This window comes from Exophiala aquamarina (assembly GCF_000709125.1).
Source record: "Exophiala aquamarina CBS 119918 chromosome Unknown aczIA-supercont1.4, whole genome shotgun sequence".
NCBI classification, from domain to species: Eukaryota; Fungi; Ascomycota; class Eurotiomycetes; order Chaetothyriales; family Herpotrichiellaceae; genus Exophiala; species Exophiala aquamarina.
In genome coordinates this window covers 1,101,399-1,117,585 of record NW_013550584.1, presented here as the reverse complement: position 1 = coordinate 1,117,585, position 16,187 = coordinate 1,101,399, and the positions used below count along the sequence as shown (strand labels likewise).

The 16,187-nt window shown below is 50.2% G+C and overlaps 6 protein-coding genes across 6 annotated transcripts; 4 read left to right on the top strand and 2 right to left on the bottom strand.

Moving 5' to 3' along the window:
- Positions 1-27: 27 nt before the first annotated feature.
- On the top strand, positions 28-1,518 carry A1O9_05516 (NAD-dependent aldehyde dehydrogenase; the record flags this gene model as incomplete). The annotated part of the gene is made up of 1 exon (XM_013404734.1): positions 28-1,518. The coding sequence occupies one exon, from the start codon at positions 28-30 to the stop codon at positions 1,516-1,518; it is 1,491 nt and encodes a 496-aa protein (XP_013260188.1).
- Positions 1,519-2,107: 589 nt separating this feature from the next.
- On the bottom strand, positions 2,108-2,694 carry A1O9_05515 (uncharacterized protein; the record flags this gene model as incomplete). The annotated part of the gene is made up of 2 exons (XM_013404733.1): positions 2,108-2,455; positions 2,515-2,694. 2 exons carry the CDS (start codon positions 2,692-2,694, stop codon positions 2,108-2,110), a joined length of 528 nt encoding a protein of 175 aa, XP_013260187.1.
- Positions 2,695-3,019: 325 nt separating this feature from the next.
- A1O9_05514 (uncharacterized protein) lies at positions 3,020-5,779 on the top strand (the record flags this gene model as incomplete). Its single annotated transcript, XM_013404732.1, has 1 exon — positions 3,020-5,779. One exon carries the CDS (start codon positions 3,020-3,022, stop codon positions 5,777-5,779), a length of 2,760 nt encoding a protein of 919 aa, XP_013260186.1.
- A 2,276-nt stretch (positions 5,780-8,055) lies between these two features.
- A1O9_05513 (endo-1,3(4)-beta-glucanase) lies at positions 8,056-10,200 on the top strand (the record flags this gene model as incomplete). Its single annotated transcript, XM_013404731.1, has 1 exon — positions 8,056-10,200. The coding sequence occupies one exon, from the start codon at positions 8,056-8,058 to the stop codon at positions 10,198-10,200; it is 2,145 nt and encodes a 714-aa protein (XP_013260185.1).
- Positions 10,201-11,296: 1,096 nt separating this feature from the next.
- On the bottom strand, positions 11,297-12,433 carry A1O9_05512 (uncharacterized protein; the record flags this gene model as incomplete). Its single annotated transcript, XM_013404730.1, has 1 exon — positions 11,297-12,433. The coding sequence occupies one exon, from the start codon at positions 12,431-12,433 to the stop codon at positions 11,297-11,299; it is 1,137 nt and encodes a 378-aa protein (XP_013260184.1).
- An 860-nt stretch (positions 12,434-13,293) lies between these two features.
- Positions 13,294-16,051, top strand: A1O9_05511 (uncharacterized protein; the record flags this gene model as incomplete). The annotated part of the gene is made up of 2 exons (XM_013404729.1): positions 13,294-15,331; positions 15,378-16,051. 2 exons carry the CDS (start codon positions 13,294-13,296, stop codon positions 16,049-16,051), a joined length of 2,712 nt encoding a protein of 903 aa, XP_013260183.1.
- Positions 16,052-16,187: the final 136 nt, after the last annotated feature.

The following is a 16,187-nucleotide window of genomic DNA, read 5'->3' as shown; positions in this document are numbered from 1 at the left end:
ACAATTACAGATGATTAAACCCCAATTATGTCTGACATCCCTCACTACTCGAATTGGGTCAATGGCAAACGCTCTTCACCAACTCCAGACTCAATACTGGTTATCAACCCTGCCACTGAGGCTGTGATAGGCAGCGTTGACGCCACATCCTGCGAGGCTGTAGACAACATTGTGAAGGAATCAGGGTTGAACTTTCGCACTGGCTCTTGGTCTAAAGCCAGCGCAACGGACCGATTCAATGTCTTGGTCAAGGCTGCATCCCTCCTGCGATCACACATGGGAGAGTTCATCGACCTGGAGGTCAGTCAAACAGGTCGACCTATACGGGAGATGAAAGCACAGTTGGCTCGCATTCCTGAGTGGCTTGAATACTTCGCTAGCCTGGCCCGCACCTACGAGGGTAGCGTGACACCGTTCAAAGGACCGGTCATCAACACAATAACACGCAACAGCCCCATAGGCGTTGTGGCGCAGATTACACCTTGGAATCATCCGCTACTGATCGCGACAAAGAAGATCGGCGTAGCTCTTGCGGCAGGTAACACTGTTGTGGTCAAGCCGTCAGAGCTTGCACCCATCAGCGTCCTGAAAATGGGCGAGTTGTTCCAAGAGGCGGGCCTCCCTGATGGAACACTGCAAATTATTTGTGGATATGGGCGGGACACAGGCAAATTTCTATGCGAGAATCCGTCTCTCGCCCGTATCGATTTGACAGGTGGTCTGCTCACGTATCAAGCCATTGCACCGGTTGCAAGTCGAAACCTAATTCCTATCACAGCCGAACTGGGAGGCAAATCCCCTGTGTGTATCTTTCCTAGTATGGACGTTGGAGAGGCTGTCCGAGCCGCACTCTTTGCAAGCTTTATTGCCAGCGGACAGACATGTGTCACGGGGAGTCGTCTGCTGGTGCACACAGATATCTATGACGAATTCGTCGTGGAGATGGTCAAGCGCACAAAAGGTCCCAAACTAGGCGATCCAGCAGATCCCAGCACACAAATCGGGGCGGTAATTAGCAAAAACTCCGTTGAGCGATGCGCGGCGTTTGTCTCACGTGCCGTGAATGAAGGCGGGAGAGTCCTGTGCGGTGGTAAACCTGCAGACCGCCCCAAGGGATTCTACTTTGAACCAACATTGATAGAAACCAGTGCGAAATCCGAACTGTCCTGTAACGAGGTGTTTGGCCCAGTAATCGCAGTGATACCGTGTGCTTCCGAGGAGGAAATCGTCGAAGTCGCCAATGGCACAAATTTTGCACTGGGCGCATCCCTCTGGACGCGGGATTTTGCACAGGCACACAGAGTGGCGGAACAGATTGACGCAGGTATTCTGTGGATTAATGGCCATCATCTGAATGATCCTTCCTCACCATGGGGTGGGTTTAGAGAAAGCGGTTTGGGGAAGGAGAATGGACGGGAGGCTTTTGAGAGCTACACCAAGTTGAAGAGCACTATCATCAACTATGGGATTCCACCAGCATGGTTTGATGAGCAGGTGGAAGGCGCTAGATATGGATAGACAGACTGACTGAGTATTGCGAGGTCGCGAAATATTCAGCCCTCGAATGATTGACTTCGAGCTATTACTAACTAGTATCATGAATGGCTATTTATAGGCCGCATGATGGTAGTCGGACTCAAGTAGAGGGGTCTGGATATTCCTTCGAGACGTGTGTTGCTACAATTATTTCTATCATATGTGATGATACAGTGCTGCCAATCCTGGAAGCTTGATGTACTTTTGTACCAGCGCTAAGATCTGATATCCAAGCACCCGCATCACTGCTCAGCCCGCATCTTTCTATGATGGTGGCATGCTGTACTAGACGTGGCTATTGAGCACACATTCTTCTGGTGGATAGGGTCGAAATAGTCTACCTGCCTTCGAGGCATTTTTCGAGATCTTTTGCAACTTTTCGAGAATCCTGTGCAAGTGTGGTCATGCCGGCATGCACATTTGCCTTTTCAGTCGCGGTGAAGCCTCCGCATCGGTAGGAATAATTCCTGGGAGCCGAAAAGAGGTCCCGAAGTATTAGGTTACCGCCCCAGATGAAGCCTTTGGCGTTCCGGAGACCTTCGTGTAGCCGAAATACTGGTGTTGGGCAGTGTTATCTCAATGGAACAGAGCCGGTATTATCTCCCGTTTTCGACATCTCGCTGACTGGTCCTTGCTCTGAAATTTCGCTGACTGCCGTGTGAGCCGGAGGTGTCGAACGTGTCTCGTACCGGCTGACTGGGAGTTTGAACTTCCATTCTTCGGGTATGGTTTCTTGATCAGAACGATCTGGACTTCTCTCCCAAGCAACCTCATCCTCATACTCTCGTGGGTTGTGCTCTTTCCACTCCTTTAAGAATTCCATGCCACTAGTTCCAGATATTTCATATGCTTCACCCGTTTTACGATCTTCTCTTACTCGGCCATGGTCTTTGACCTCCATACTGACAAATGGCGTGAGCTAGGAGGAAACGGAGCCGTCAGCAAGCGAAGGAGGAAAAGACACAGGCTGACATTCACCTTGAAACCTTTGAAGTCAGGTACGACATAATGGCGAGTCTTCCGGTAATCGATGATATAGCCTCCATATGGGGTGTGGGCACCCATTGAACCAGTTCGTGTGCCTCGATAGAAACCTTTGCCGACCTGTTTGGTGGTGAAGCGCATGCGCGCCTGGAGTTGCGGAGAGGGTTTGACCATCTTGAAAGGCGGGACGCTGGTGACTTGAAATGGTCCGCTAGATGGAGAAATCTGGTCACAACGTGACAGCGCAGTTACAGGCTGGTTGCTACTGGAGCTTCTCAATGGCCGAGTCGAAGACTCTGGACCTGAAATTGAAGTCACCTTGAAGTTTGGCTGCTTGGGGCTAGGAATTTGTTCTGCCACGTGATGGACTTCTTTCGGCAAAACTCCGGTCAAAAAGTTTAGAAATTCCACTTCCCACCTGCGATTTGGACAAGTTAATACCCAGGTATTGTGAGAGGTGACACATTTGATATCTGGCCGCTTAAGAATCTTAGCAACCATGCCGCGGAAAGCCCATGGCCGATCGTTATACACGAGCAAGCCAGCTAAGCCACTCAAACGGAAAACCACGAATCGAAGGCTAAATGCCCTCGAAATCGCAGAGGAAGAAAACCTAGATCGAGTCAAAGTCCCACAGCATCGTTTGGGAGAGGTCGATGTCGATTCAGAAGAGCCTAGAACGGGGGCAGGCTTTGATGGTCGGTCCTCAAAGAGGAGGAAGATCAACACAACACATCAAGCCGATTCTGCAGATGAAGGTTCAGACCTCGATGGAAGCCGCTGGCACGTTGGTGTAGACGACGAGGATGAGGACAGCGACATTGATAGCGACGGCGCTTTTGGACAGAGTGACGAAGAGAAATTTTCAGACTTTACATTCCGAGGCAGCACCAGCACAGTGGCGAAGCCGAAGAACGCTTTAGTCGCACGAAAAGCTGACTTGAATGAAGACGCTCAAGGGGACGACCAGAGTTCCGATGTTCAAGATGATGAGAGTGACGGTGACCTAGGGGATGAAGCTGTCGATCTCGCTACTGCTTGGGATATGGATGACCAGCAAGAGGCAGAAGCAGGAAAAACGCAGAAGCGAAAGCACAACAATGGACGAGACCAGGGCTTCGAGAGCAATGAAGATGACTCTGAGGAAGAGATATCTGAAGATGATCAGTCTGATCAGTTATCGGTGTCTGAGGACGAAGGCGATCACTCCAGACTGCAAAATTTTGTGGAGGGATTAACTGCAAAATCTGCAGAACCAGCTGGTAGAAGTCGTCACACTACTAAGAGCTTGCCCGATAAACCATCACAATACGGTCTCAGTGCATCTAAACTCTCTGCTGCAGATCTTCTACAGTACATCAAAGATCCCCGGCAAAGACAGTCTCTAAAAGCATTGCAAAACAACGACGTGAAAGGACATGAAACCTACAAGAGCGGGATACCTGGAAAAGTAGCCCCTCCATTGGCCAAGAGACAACAAGATCGACTTGACAGATCAGCTGCCTATGATGAGTCAAAGAAGGAGTTGAGTAAATGGATTGAAACAGTGAAGGAAAACCGGCGAGCGGAACATTTATCCTTTCCATTAGAGGACCCTGCTGCAGCAGGTGTGCTGAACAAAATGCAGCTTTCAGCAACGTCTCAATCAAAACCAATGAACTTTCTAGAGTCAAGTATACAAGCTATCATGCTTGAGAGTGGTCTCTCTTCGAAACCCGGTGCCACGGTAGAAGACCAAGTTCAAGCTTACGAAGAATTGGAGGAGAAGAAGATGCCTCTCGAGGAGGTACAGGCTCGTCGTGCAGAGCTTCGTAGAACAAGGGACTTGATGTTTCGCGAAGAGATACGAGCACGAAGGGTCAAGAAAATCAAAAGCAAGGCATACCGCCGAGTTCATCGAAGGGAGCGTGAGAAGATGAATTTCGAAGAGAGGGCTCAGCTGGACGCTGAGGGGTTGATCAATTCAGACGAGGAAAGGGACCGAAATGATCGTCGAAGGGCCGAAGAACGAATGGGTGCTAGACATCGAGAGAGCAAATGGGCCAAAAGTCTCAAAGCTACTGGTAGAGCGGCCTGGGATTCTGAGGCAAGGCATGGTGTGAATGATCTCGCAAAGCGAGATGAAGAACTTCGACGACGCATTGATGGGAAGGCAGGCAATGAATCGGATGGTGATGAGTCTGACTCATTGGAATCGGCCGAATACTCTAATACGGACGATGAGAGGGAGAATTTGCAAGCGAAGCTCAATGCGCTGGAGGCAGATGAATCCTACAACACCCATTCTCGGTTGAGCTCCATGGCATTCATGCAGAAAGCGGAAGCTGCGAGGAAGGCAGCTAACAACGAAGAGATCCGCAAAGCCAAGCGAGACCTACGTTTCGACGATTCGAAAACCTTTACTGAGTTCGACATTGAAGACGAGTTTCCAGCCGGACGTCAAAAATTTGGCTCAAAGACTAAAATGGACGAACTCATGCCACAGAAGGTTGTCCAGAAGAGTGAGTTCGAGGAGCGGGCTTCTGACGAGGAACTGGCTCAGTCTGACGGTCAAGAACGCGATGTCGTTCCGGCGCCAAAGCCCTCGAGCACTGCACATGCTGCTCCAAAAATGGACAAAATACTCTCCTCCAAGACAGCAAGCCGTGCCAAACAATCCTTGGAACGTGAGGCGTCTTCTTCAGGTAAATTCAAGCCTGCCACAGTGCAGCGATCCGCTTTGGTGCAACAAAAGACCAAAGGTACGCTAGAAGCTCGGCTAGATGATTACACGAGTTCTTCTGCATCAGAAGCAGAGGATGACAAGGCGGCTCTGGCGCAAGACATATTTGCCGGGCCTGATGAGCTCGTGCAAGAATTCGAGAAGGAGAAGAATGAGATAGTGGCTGAGGAAGGAGATCAGATCGTCGACAACACGCTTCCAGGATGGGGGAGCTGGGCTGGTGAAGGTATTAGCAAAAAGGCACAGAAGCGGGCCAAAGGCAAGGTCTTGGCCACGATCCAAGGAGTCGCAAAAGATAAGCGACGTGATGCGAAATTGGAACGTGTCATCATCAACGAGAAACGGGTGAAGAAAAATGACAAATACCGAGCGAGCGAACTCCCTCATCCATTTGAGTCACGACAACAATATGAGCGATCGCTTCGACTGCCTCTGGGACCAGAGTGGACGACGAAGAGCACGTTCCAAGATGCCACCAAGCCACGCGTGCTGATGAAACAGGGCGTTATTCGGCCCATGGCTCGCCCACTTGTGTGAGCTTTGTGACCTCGGTTGCTCAGGCGAAAGTTTTAAGATTGGCGAAAAGCGGGGTGGCGCCATCGTCGAACTCTGTCTGCCGCCGTGAGGACCAAGCATGTGAGCTTTGAATCTGCCGACGGCCTCAGAAAGTATGGGATGATGTTGCTGATAGTATGTTCGTATGAGTTCTGAGATTATTATAACTTGATATCAGGATAATTTGCGCCGTGGAAGCAGGGATGAAGGTTGAAGTGTCAAGTTGTTCTTCATGACAGCCTGCTTCTAACTTTCAGCCTCGCATGTTCGCTAGTCCCGGCGGAGATTTTCCGGGCCCGTCGACGCGTGATGATTGGCTCCAGGGACAGCAATACCTGCGGGAGTATTTCCCCAAACTCTTCTCCCATGTAAACATATCTCAGCTTCACACCTTGAGTATCGGCATCTCCCTTCAACTCGAACCCTGAATCGCAACTTACTGCCCGCCTGTTCATCGGACTCGTATTCCTGTCGCAACTCTGCATGCGCTATCATTAGGTGCCCGACTAAATGTGGGCCAAAGGTCGCCTGCTCTCTGAAGGAGATCCACCGCGTCGCAATGGGTACCATACGATTTTGTCGGCTTGATCTAGCGAGTTCACAAAGATCGCAAGGTAGGCAAGACGAGGGTGGTAATGCCCTGCCCTTCCTACCATGGCTCACTCACACCTGCCTCACTGCCATTGCACAATTGCAAGAAGGAGCAATGACGAGCCTCGAATGGCATGCTACAAGCATCTCAATCTCGAGCCTATCCTCAACCTCTTCCATCGATCGGCATCCTCTACAACCTATTATGATCCCAGTACTCGTATCTCTTCCCCTCTTATTCTTTTTCTAGCTCCTGTCCTTGAACGCCCCCTTGCGCTATCCATTCCTAATTTTGTCCCCTCAAGCCGGTTCTCCGCCTCCGCGAGCTCGAGTCCTCCCGAGAGGCACACTGACCACATTGGCCGCCGTGCATGTTCGGGTTTCGGTCCAAGGGTTTCGTTCTGGTATGCCCCACAGCTCCACCTTCTTGATGTGGTAATATGTTGTCGCTGTGAAAGTCGTCGTTATCACGAACGAGCCTTGTACGTGTCAATAATGACGACTGTCGATATATTGTCAGAGACTCACCCTTGACACAACTCTTTACACTTGGTCGATCACTCCTTCATCCTCTCCATCATCTGAACGCACCTTTGGCGAATCTCCCATAGCACCAAAGCCCAGCTAAAGCTGTGTTCAGAGATACTCTCAGAAAGACATTGCTCGTGTTATCCGCCGTCGCCCTGAATACACATGAGTTCTGGAGCTACTCCGTGATCAGCAACGAAAATTTTCAACTCCCTCCCCCTCTCTATCATGCAAACAAATTGGACTCCGATTTTGCTAACAGTTTCACAGGCATACCTTGCTGGAGCGTTACCCGCCCCTCAGTTTTTCGGTCAGTTGCAAAATCCCTTAGGTCTAGATCGTGATGATCTAGAAAGCTTTCCCCTATGATGAATTACTGATCTTTTTTTCGTCTTTAGGTGCAAATGGTGCTTCTTTCACTCACGGCCCGCCTATCCAAACCTCCAACCCTCAAGACAGTTCTATCCAAGGCCCTGGGTCGTCTCCTTCTTTTCAACCTAGTCGACCTGATTTCGGTGTTCCTGGTCCAGCTCCTGCTTCTCCGCAATGGGGAAACCCATCTTTCTCCTCTGAATCCAGTGCTTGGCAGGCTTCTGGTCCGCCTGCTCCCTCTTCTGGTCCATGGTTAGCCCCTGCGGCGCCGGGCAGTGACAACTGGGGCAGCCCTGATGGCAACCCCGGAAGCCATCCCGGAGTTAGTTCAGGTTGGGATAATGACATAGCTGCTAATGGCCCCTCATGGGCATCACATTATATTTCCGAGATTACCTACGTCGATCCAAATCTTAGCATTCAGACTGTCACCGTAACCGAGCTGCCTTCATCACAGATTCCGACAGTGACGTCTGCAGCTCATGACCATCCAGACACCACGGGAGTAAGTCCTGCTCAATCGGAAATATCAGTCGGCAACATACTAACACTTGCAGTCTGTGATACCTACCCTTGAGACTGGTGGAAATCCTCCTTCACAGCCATTCCCTACAGAGCACCCAACTATCTCATATGCGACTTTGTCACCCCTTGATAGTTCGATACCATTCGGAACAGAGTCTGCAACAGGCGCACAAAGCACTGTGACTGAGACAATTACACTGCCATTAGCAACCTATGAAACCGTTGTATACACTCAAACTGTGATGAGTGTACCTGTACAGACGACTGCTATTGTCACCGCGGTTACTGTTATCAACACAACAATCACATCTGACGGAAGTATTATCTCAATTTCAACCGTTGGCCCAACAGTGATCACCACAACTGGAACCGCTATGGTCGAGACCACATTGACAGCCTCCTCAACAATAACTGGAACAGTGGCTACCACATTGACGACAGATATCTCAGCAACAAATCTACCAACCTCTAGTCCCACCTGTTTACTGAGTCTGGGTTGCTACGGGCAAGATATTTTCCAGCCAGTTGCTCTTGGGTCGCCAGCAAACAATATTCAACATCATAGTGGTCATCCGGTCCCGCGCCTAGGCATCAATCTGGATGGAGGACCTATTGAGACGAATAAATTCTACCAGAACTTTGTTCTGGGCACTCAAAGTTCTCCTGGGTTCGTTACACCGTATAGTCTCAGATGGAGTCAAGGGAGTGGAAATGCGCAAAGTTGGGGCATGGCAATTTCCCATATTGATGACAATCAAAAGGTCTTTGGAGCTCCAAATCCCACCATTTCAGGCTCACCGAATTCCTTCTACGTTAATCCCTTGGGAATTGAGTCGATCATACTCTCAGCAGCTGAGTTCGGCGCTTCTACGGTTTTGACGTCCGATTCCTTGCTGGCATTGTCTGCCAACATTCATCTTCAACCATCTGCAGGTTCGCCATCCGTCCTCACATTACCACTGGTCCAAGGGATGGGATTCGTCACAGGTCAATATGTCAATCTGCAACCAGCAATTCAAAGCAGTGTTTTCTTCAGAGCGGTTGCTGCTGCTGATTCCCCTAAGCCTGGTGTATTCAAGTACAGAATAACACTTGAAGATGGCAAGATCTGGTTGGTGTACGCCGTTGCAACTAACGGAATATCCCCAAATCTTCAGCTCGTCTCCAGCACCTTGCTTCAAGGTATTCCAAATTGGTACGGAGATATACAAGTTGCAAAAGTTCCTGATGCAAGTTTTGAATCAATTTATGATAATGCAGTTGGTGCTTATCCCACCTCTGGAACCGTTGGGGGTAACGCACATAATTCCACGGCTCAGTACAGCTTATCTTGGAACAAGGGTGGGGCCTACGTTTCGAGTACGAGCCTGCTCATGTTCGCTTTACCTCATCATGTTCAATCATTTGAGTCTGATACTTTGGGCAACCTGACAAACTTGGTGCTTGACTCGCTTACCAAAGGTCCAGCCACAGCGGTTGTTGCGGACTACTGGGTGCTCGAGGAAACCCTTCCAACCTCTCTGTCTTTTGTCCCTTGGAGACCAGATGGCGACACCCAGGTCACGGCCACGCTTTCCCCAGCCGCAATCTCAGCCATTCAAAGTATTGCTGCCGTTGAAGCTTCGCAAAACATGTCTGCTCAGACAAATCTAGACAGCATGTATTTCAGTGGAAAGGCGCTCAGCAAGTTTGCCACCCTGATTTATACCATGAACGAGTTGTCGAATCAACAAGATCTTGCTAAGTCTGCCCTGCTGACGCTTGAAAACGCTTTCGCAGTCTTTGTCAACAATCAGCAGGCATCTCCTCTGTATTACGATACCGACTGGAAAGGCTTGGTCTCATCTGCCAGCTATATCACAGGTGATTCTGGGGTTGACTTTGGCAACTCATACTATAACGACCACCATTTCCATTATGCCTATTTCATCCACGCAGCGGCTGTGATCGGCCATCTTGACCCCACTTGGTTAACTTCAAATAAAGATTGGGTCAATGGCTTGGTCCGGGATGTCTCCAATCCAAGCTCTCTTGATCAATATTTTCCTGTTTCCAGATCTTTCGACTACTATCAAGGGCACTCGTGGGCGAAGGGCTTGTTTGAGAGCGGAGACGGAAAGGATGAAGAATCGTCATCGGAGGATGCTATGTTTGCATATGCATTAAAACTGTGGGGAAAGACAATTGGGGATGCTTCAATGGAAGCTCGCGGTAATTTGATGCTATCTATTCTATCTCGCAGCTTGCACAACTATTTCCTGATGGACAGCGACAATGCCAATCAACCCGCGTCGTTCGTCAACAACAAGGCCACCGGTATTCTCTTCGAAAACAAAGCAGACCACGCCACTTATTTCGGCGCCGATCTTTCTTATGTTCAAGGGTGAGTGAGGAGCAAGTCCCAGAAGCTGAAACTGTTGCTGATTCGCTCAGGATCCATATGATTCCGGTAATGCCATTCTCTACCTTGACCAGATCTCGTAAGTCATAGCAGCCTACAAATGGTTTGTCTCGGAACTAATCATCGTCCAGGAAAATTTGTGCTAGAAGAATGGCTGCTCTACTTCGCCGATGGCGGTGCTAGGCCGGCGAGTGGTGTTGACGGTGGATGGAGAGGTACAGCATTCGTGTATTCCTTGCATACCCAGCACTAATCAATGCTACAGGTCTAATCATGGCGAATCTAGCAATAATTAACCCTGAAGCAGCGTACAACTTCTTCACTCAGCCGAATTTCGACATGAGCTGGATCGACGGTGGGGCAACGCTGACATGGTATATCGCAATGAGCGCAATGCTTGGAGGGTCGACGTGAGACAGGCCAAAACGAGGTAATGACTAACGAGATAGGTTTCGGTTTTAACATAGCGACGGTAAATAAACATGATAGGGTTACTGGCAATATTAGAAGGGTCGATTCGACATAACGGTAAACAGGGCCAACTTGGGGCGTCATTATGGGTTATCAAGGTCAAAAGTCATGACATGGGTGGTTTCAATGGATGGGAATACCAGTGTATCAACAATACTCGCCGAAGAGGATGAACGTAGGCAATCTATGGGACTTAATCATTCCTTGCCGACTGCGGAACACATGTGCAACTCTCCCGTGAACGCGGTGCTTCTCGCCATTGATTGCGAAATACGTAAGCTTGATCAGATCTTACGCTAGGGCATGTACACCACCTCCGAGGACTCGGTAGATCGACGAATCGATGAGTAGCAACTGATGGCCACCCTCATTACATATCCTTGGAGTCTTGGGTTCGGTGTGGAAAAGAAAATAAACATTCCGGAATAGGTAAGCTAAGGCTGAAGGGATCATCTCCCAAAAAGACTGGGAGGGACAATAAATAAACAGGAGGGAGAGGAAGAGGTTTAATTAAGAATTTCCCAAGGCTGCTCGGGAGCTTCTCTTGCGTTTAAGTAGTTTCAATTACACATAAAAGGCGGGGTCGGGTTGTTCCTGCAATTGTCACAACTTCAACCAAATAGTAACTTCGTCTGCCTCTGGTTGTTAGCGACATTCGGTAGGGCGGCCTTCGAGGCCATGGCGTGTGAGCGGCCGTCGGTCCAGCTGAAGGCAAGGGTCCTTTTCGCCTTCTCAGCGACGTGCGCCAGCGGTGTTTGCTGGAGCACGGTGCGTTGTATTCTACGCTGTATAAACCGTTTTCTGAATCGGAGCCGACCCTGGGGATTGTTGCTGGCAATTGCGCGGTCAAAGCTGGATGTGGAGCCGGAGGTGGCAGCGAGGCGTTCTTGTCTCTGGCCTAGTGGACCGCGCAGTAGGAGCGTGGATGCCTTTTTGATGGAGTTGGCTTCTTCGGTCCTGGAGGCGGCGGCGGTGGTGGTGCCATCGCCCCATGGCGAGGGGAGGGAGTGAGAGGGAGAGGAAGCGACGGGCCGGCGTGTTGGTATATCTGGCATTGGAGTCTCGCCTGTGGCAATGCTTAGGAGTTCTTGGTATTCTTGTGCAGGGAGAGGTGGGAGGACACCCCGTGTGTTGTTCAGATACCACTCGTGCAGTTGGTTGGTCCTACGTCGTTCCGAGATGTGTTTCCCCCAGATGTTGGTTGCGGGTTTGAGTTGGAATGGCGTTTTGACCTTTGGTTTTGCGCTGCGGAGCATGTAGCCTTCCTGTTTGGCCTGGCTCGCCAGTAGGGCCTCCATGTGCGCGGGCGGTTTCCAATGCGGCGAGCGTTTCGCATCACGAGGCTCCGGCGCTCGCTCCTCCGGCGGAAGTCCCCGTGTGGTCAACACCGGCGAGTTGAAGGCGTCGAGGAGCTCGTACCGTCTTCGCCCGGTCCGACCGTACGTCATGCTCAGAATCTTCTCGAAGGGTTTCATCGAGCCTTGGTTCGCCCGCGTGAGGATCGAAAGGAAGCTTCGGCCTTTTTTCAGGAGGGCCACTTGTCGTTGCAAGGTGAGCTCGCGGTTGCCCTTGTGTGCTTGTGGGAAGCCATCGGGGATTGTGAGGTGGGCTCGGTCACGTCGTGGCTGGTACCGGTGGAAGGACTGTTTGATGTAATCCTTGACGTAGCTGCGGCATCTTGCCAGTGGGAGGTAGCTGGCTTCCCGGAGGAGAGACCGGTATAGGTGGATGGGGTTCGTTGTTGTCATTCCATTTCACGCATAGGGGATTGGGATTCTAGTGTTCTCCTAGCTAGACCGGTGATGGGTGGATTGGACGGACTATTGGGTGTAAGATCACGATGAGGGCGCAGCCTCGTCCCGCCTTGTGCAGACTTTTGGGACGTACAGGAAAATCGATTGGGTGAGGACATCACAGGATATCGGCCATTAAACTTCCTTTGTCTGACAAGTGGGGTTTTGCAATATTGGAGGTGCTTTCATGGGTACTTCGTGGTCTGACAGGGAATTAATCTCGCCAAGGCTAAAACGCGACACGCGCCATGAAAGTGGGGATGAAGCAGGAGCGAGAGGGATGGGCACTGCGCTTGCCTGGTGGAAAGCACGACAGCATCTCAGATTCTAGTCAAGCCATAAACACAGACCGTGTAATTGACTAATTTGGTATGAATGAACCTTTATTTCGTCTAACACTCATCATTCAGATTTGCGTCAGTGGCCTCTGCGTTTAAACGTCTTTCCTCAGAGTCATTTCTTTAGCAACCCCATTTCCTTATTTCGGCGCGATTCATTTCTGCCGAGCCCGCTTTCCACCTCACGCTGCCTTCCGACTCAGACCTTCGATTGCACTCCGACACCCAACAACAGCTTGCACGAGTTTCGCAGTGTCGCCGAATTAACAGCAGTCGCATATCGAAAGATCCTGGCTCTCCTCCGCCGACATACCTAGTTCGTTCCAGTTGTCGTCGGTCTGCGCGATATCTCTCCGGCCCTTTGTTGCATGGTCGTTTTCCCCTAATCCAACTTCTTCCCTAATAGGCAGCGCAATTGCGCGCGAACATGTCTTGACAACTACGACTATAGTCACTTTCCTCAATCCTTTGATAATGATGGCGTCCGGCGGTATTCAACAGGCAGTCTATCAGCAAGCGCCCTCCTTTCCTCAACACGGTCATTCCAATTCCCTGAACGCCTCTTTCCCTCAAGCCCCTCCTCTAGGAACGTATGAAGCTCATTCTGTCGCTTCTACTCCTGCTCCCACCCCTCCACCACCTCGACCTGTCTCTCAACAACAGCAACAACAGCAGATGGTCTATAATATGAACGGCGCACCTCCTATCGCCAATGGCGGCCCCATGATGCAAGCCCCTAACTCTTTTGCCGGTTACGCCGACCAGAACGTCTATGCGCAGCCGAACCTCTATACCAATGGATTCAAGCCTCCACAGATTTATACTGCGGTTTATTCGAACGTTTCGGTCTTTGAAATGGAGGTTAATGGTATCGCCGTAATGCGACGTCGAGCCGATTCCTGGCTGAATGCGACTCAAATTTTAAAGGTTGCAGGCGTAGACAAGGGCAAGCGAACCAAGGTCCTTGAGAAAGAAATTACTGGGGAGCATGAGAAGGTTCAGGGTGGTTATGGCAAATACCAAGGCACATGGGTCAATTATCAGCGTGGCCGCGAGTTTGCCAGGCAGTATGGGGTTGAACAATCACTCCTCCCTTTGTTAGAATACGACATTACTTCTGACGGTAGTCTTGGTATGAACCATGGGATCGAAACTCCGACCAAAGAACAAGCTATGGCTGCCCAGAGAAAACGAATGTATGGTGGTGATGGACGACCTTTGACTCAATCTGCTGGAGGCACCTTCTTCAAAAATATGTCCAATACAGCGGCGAATGCCATACATGCACTCAACCGGACTCGACTTGATTCTCCCGGTCAGTTGGATGGTCGTCGCTCTGTTGGGCCTCGGCGACAGTCACAAACATTCTACGGTCAAGACGCACTCTACGGCCAAGGAGCAAGTCAACAGAGTATGCAAAGTATGACTTCACAGGATAGCTTCGGGACCAATGGTGGAATCATGAGCCAGAATGCAAGCTTTGCTGATTTCCCTCAGCCAGATGGGCAAGAGCCTCCACGCAAACGAATCCGACCATCCCCTCAAACATCTTTCATCGGTAATCCCTACGAAGCAGCCATGGATCTTACTCTTCAGGAAGGAACTCCCACTGAACAAGTATCATTCTTCTCCCAACCCAGCCAATCTTTTATGATGACTTCGAATATTCCCTACGGTATCGAGCCACTTCCTCCTGTTTCAGGGGCACTTGAGGAACAAAAGAAAGAACTCCTTCTAGATCTTTTTATTGACCCTTCCAGGACCGATTTCGATGATCATCCAGCGTTTCTTCGCCTTAGTGGTGAAGAGTTTGAGCTGCCTATTGACGGTTCGTGTAATACTGCGTTGCATTGGGCTGCTACATTGGCTCGAATTGCATTGGTGAGAAAATTACTGGAAAAAGGATTCAACATGAGACGTGCAAATAGTGGTGGCGAAACAGCTTTGATTGCAGCTTGCCAAGCGCGCAATAACCTCGATCGAAGCACATTTCCACAGCTGCTCGAACTTTTAGGGTCTAGTATCGAAGTCAGAGATGGCCGCGGGAGAACACTTCTCCATCACATCGCGGTGTCGTCTGCGATGAAAGGACGAGCCGCTGTAGGCAAGTACTACCTCGAGTCCTTGCTAGAATACGTTGTCCGACAGGGCAGCTCCGCGCCGAACTCGATGGCGTTCGAGGGAATGCATGGAGCAAACGGCTCAACACAACCGGATGCCATGACATTGGCTAAATTTATGACGGAGATTGTCAATGCACAGGACCGGGCAGGTGATACTGCGTTGAACTTGGCCGCCCGAACCAGCACCACTTCGATCATCGCTCAGCTGGTCGAGGTTGGTGCGGATCCTAACATAATGAATCGAGGTGGACTGGCCCCGTCAGACTTTGGAGTAGGCAACCATACCAACGGGGAATTGCATGATAACAGCATAGCGCTGTTTGATCAGGCAGCACCTACCAATAACTCATCCCAGAAGTCATACGAGGAAGCTCAAGAAGGCCTTATGACTTGTAAGTTTTATGTCCAGCTTGTCCTAGGAACGACTAACGTTAGAAGCAATACGAGAAATCCTGTCGCAATCCGAAGCCGATTTCACTTCCGAGATGAAGGAGAAAAAAGAAATCCTAGACAAGACGAACGCGGCACTGAAAGAATCTGGCAATTCGCTGGCGGAAGAAAGACGACGATTGGAAGAAGTGCGCAGTACGGTAATGGAGAAGGAAGAGCTCGAACAAAAGGTGCAAAATTTACGGCAAGCTACTTTCAAGCTACGATCAGAATTGCAATCTGGCGAAACGCCGACGACGATTCAAGCGGACGTGCCGGTGGGAGAGGCTGATAAAGGACTTGACCTTGGTGGCCAACTTCCTTTGATTACGCAGTTGTTCCCATCGGAGATGGATGACCCCAGCAATATGGTTTTGAACCAGGACCAAGCCAATTTCCTGGCATGTCTAGAGCGGGCAGAAGTGTTGTCTGGGCGCACCCAGGTATATCAACAGCATAATCAGCAACTGGAGGCGACAGCGAAAACGCTCAAGGCTCGAAGTGGAGAACTGGAGGAGAGATACAAACAAATAGTAAGTTTATGCACAGGTGCCAGCGAGAGTCAAGTGGATGGACTGTTGGACGAACTGGTGCAAGCGGTAATCAGTGAGCAGAAGGACAACAATCTGGAGCTTGGAAAGGTGCGAAATTTCCTACGAATGGTACAAGGATCGGGGAATTAAAGGCGTGTTCGCCAATTGATTGGCGGTCTGATCGACGCGATGGCGAGTAACGATTTGGTCAGGTCGATTTCCCAAGGGAACTGTTGTATGGGTATTGCACGTGGGACATGGAGATGAGATGTTCATGGTTTCATGT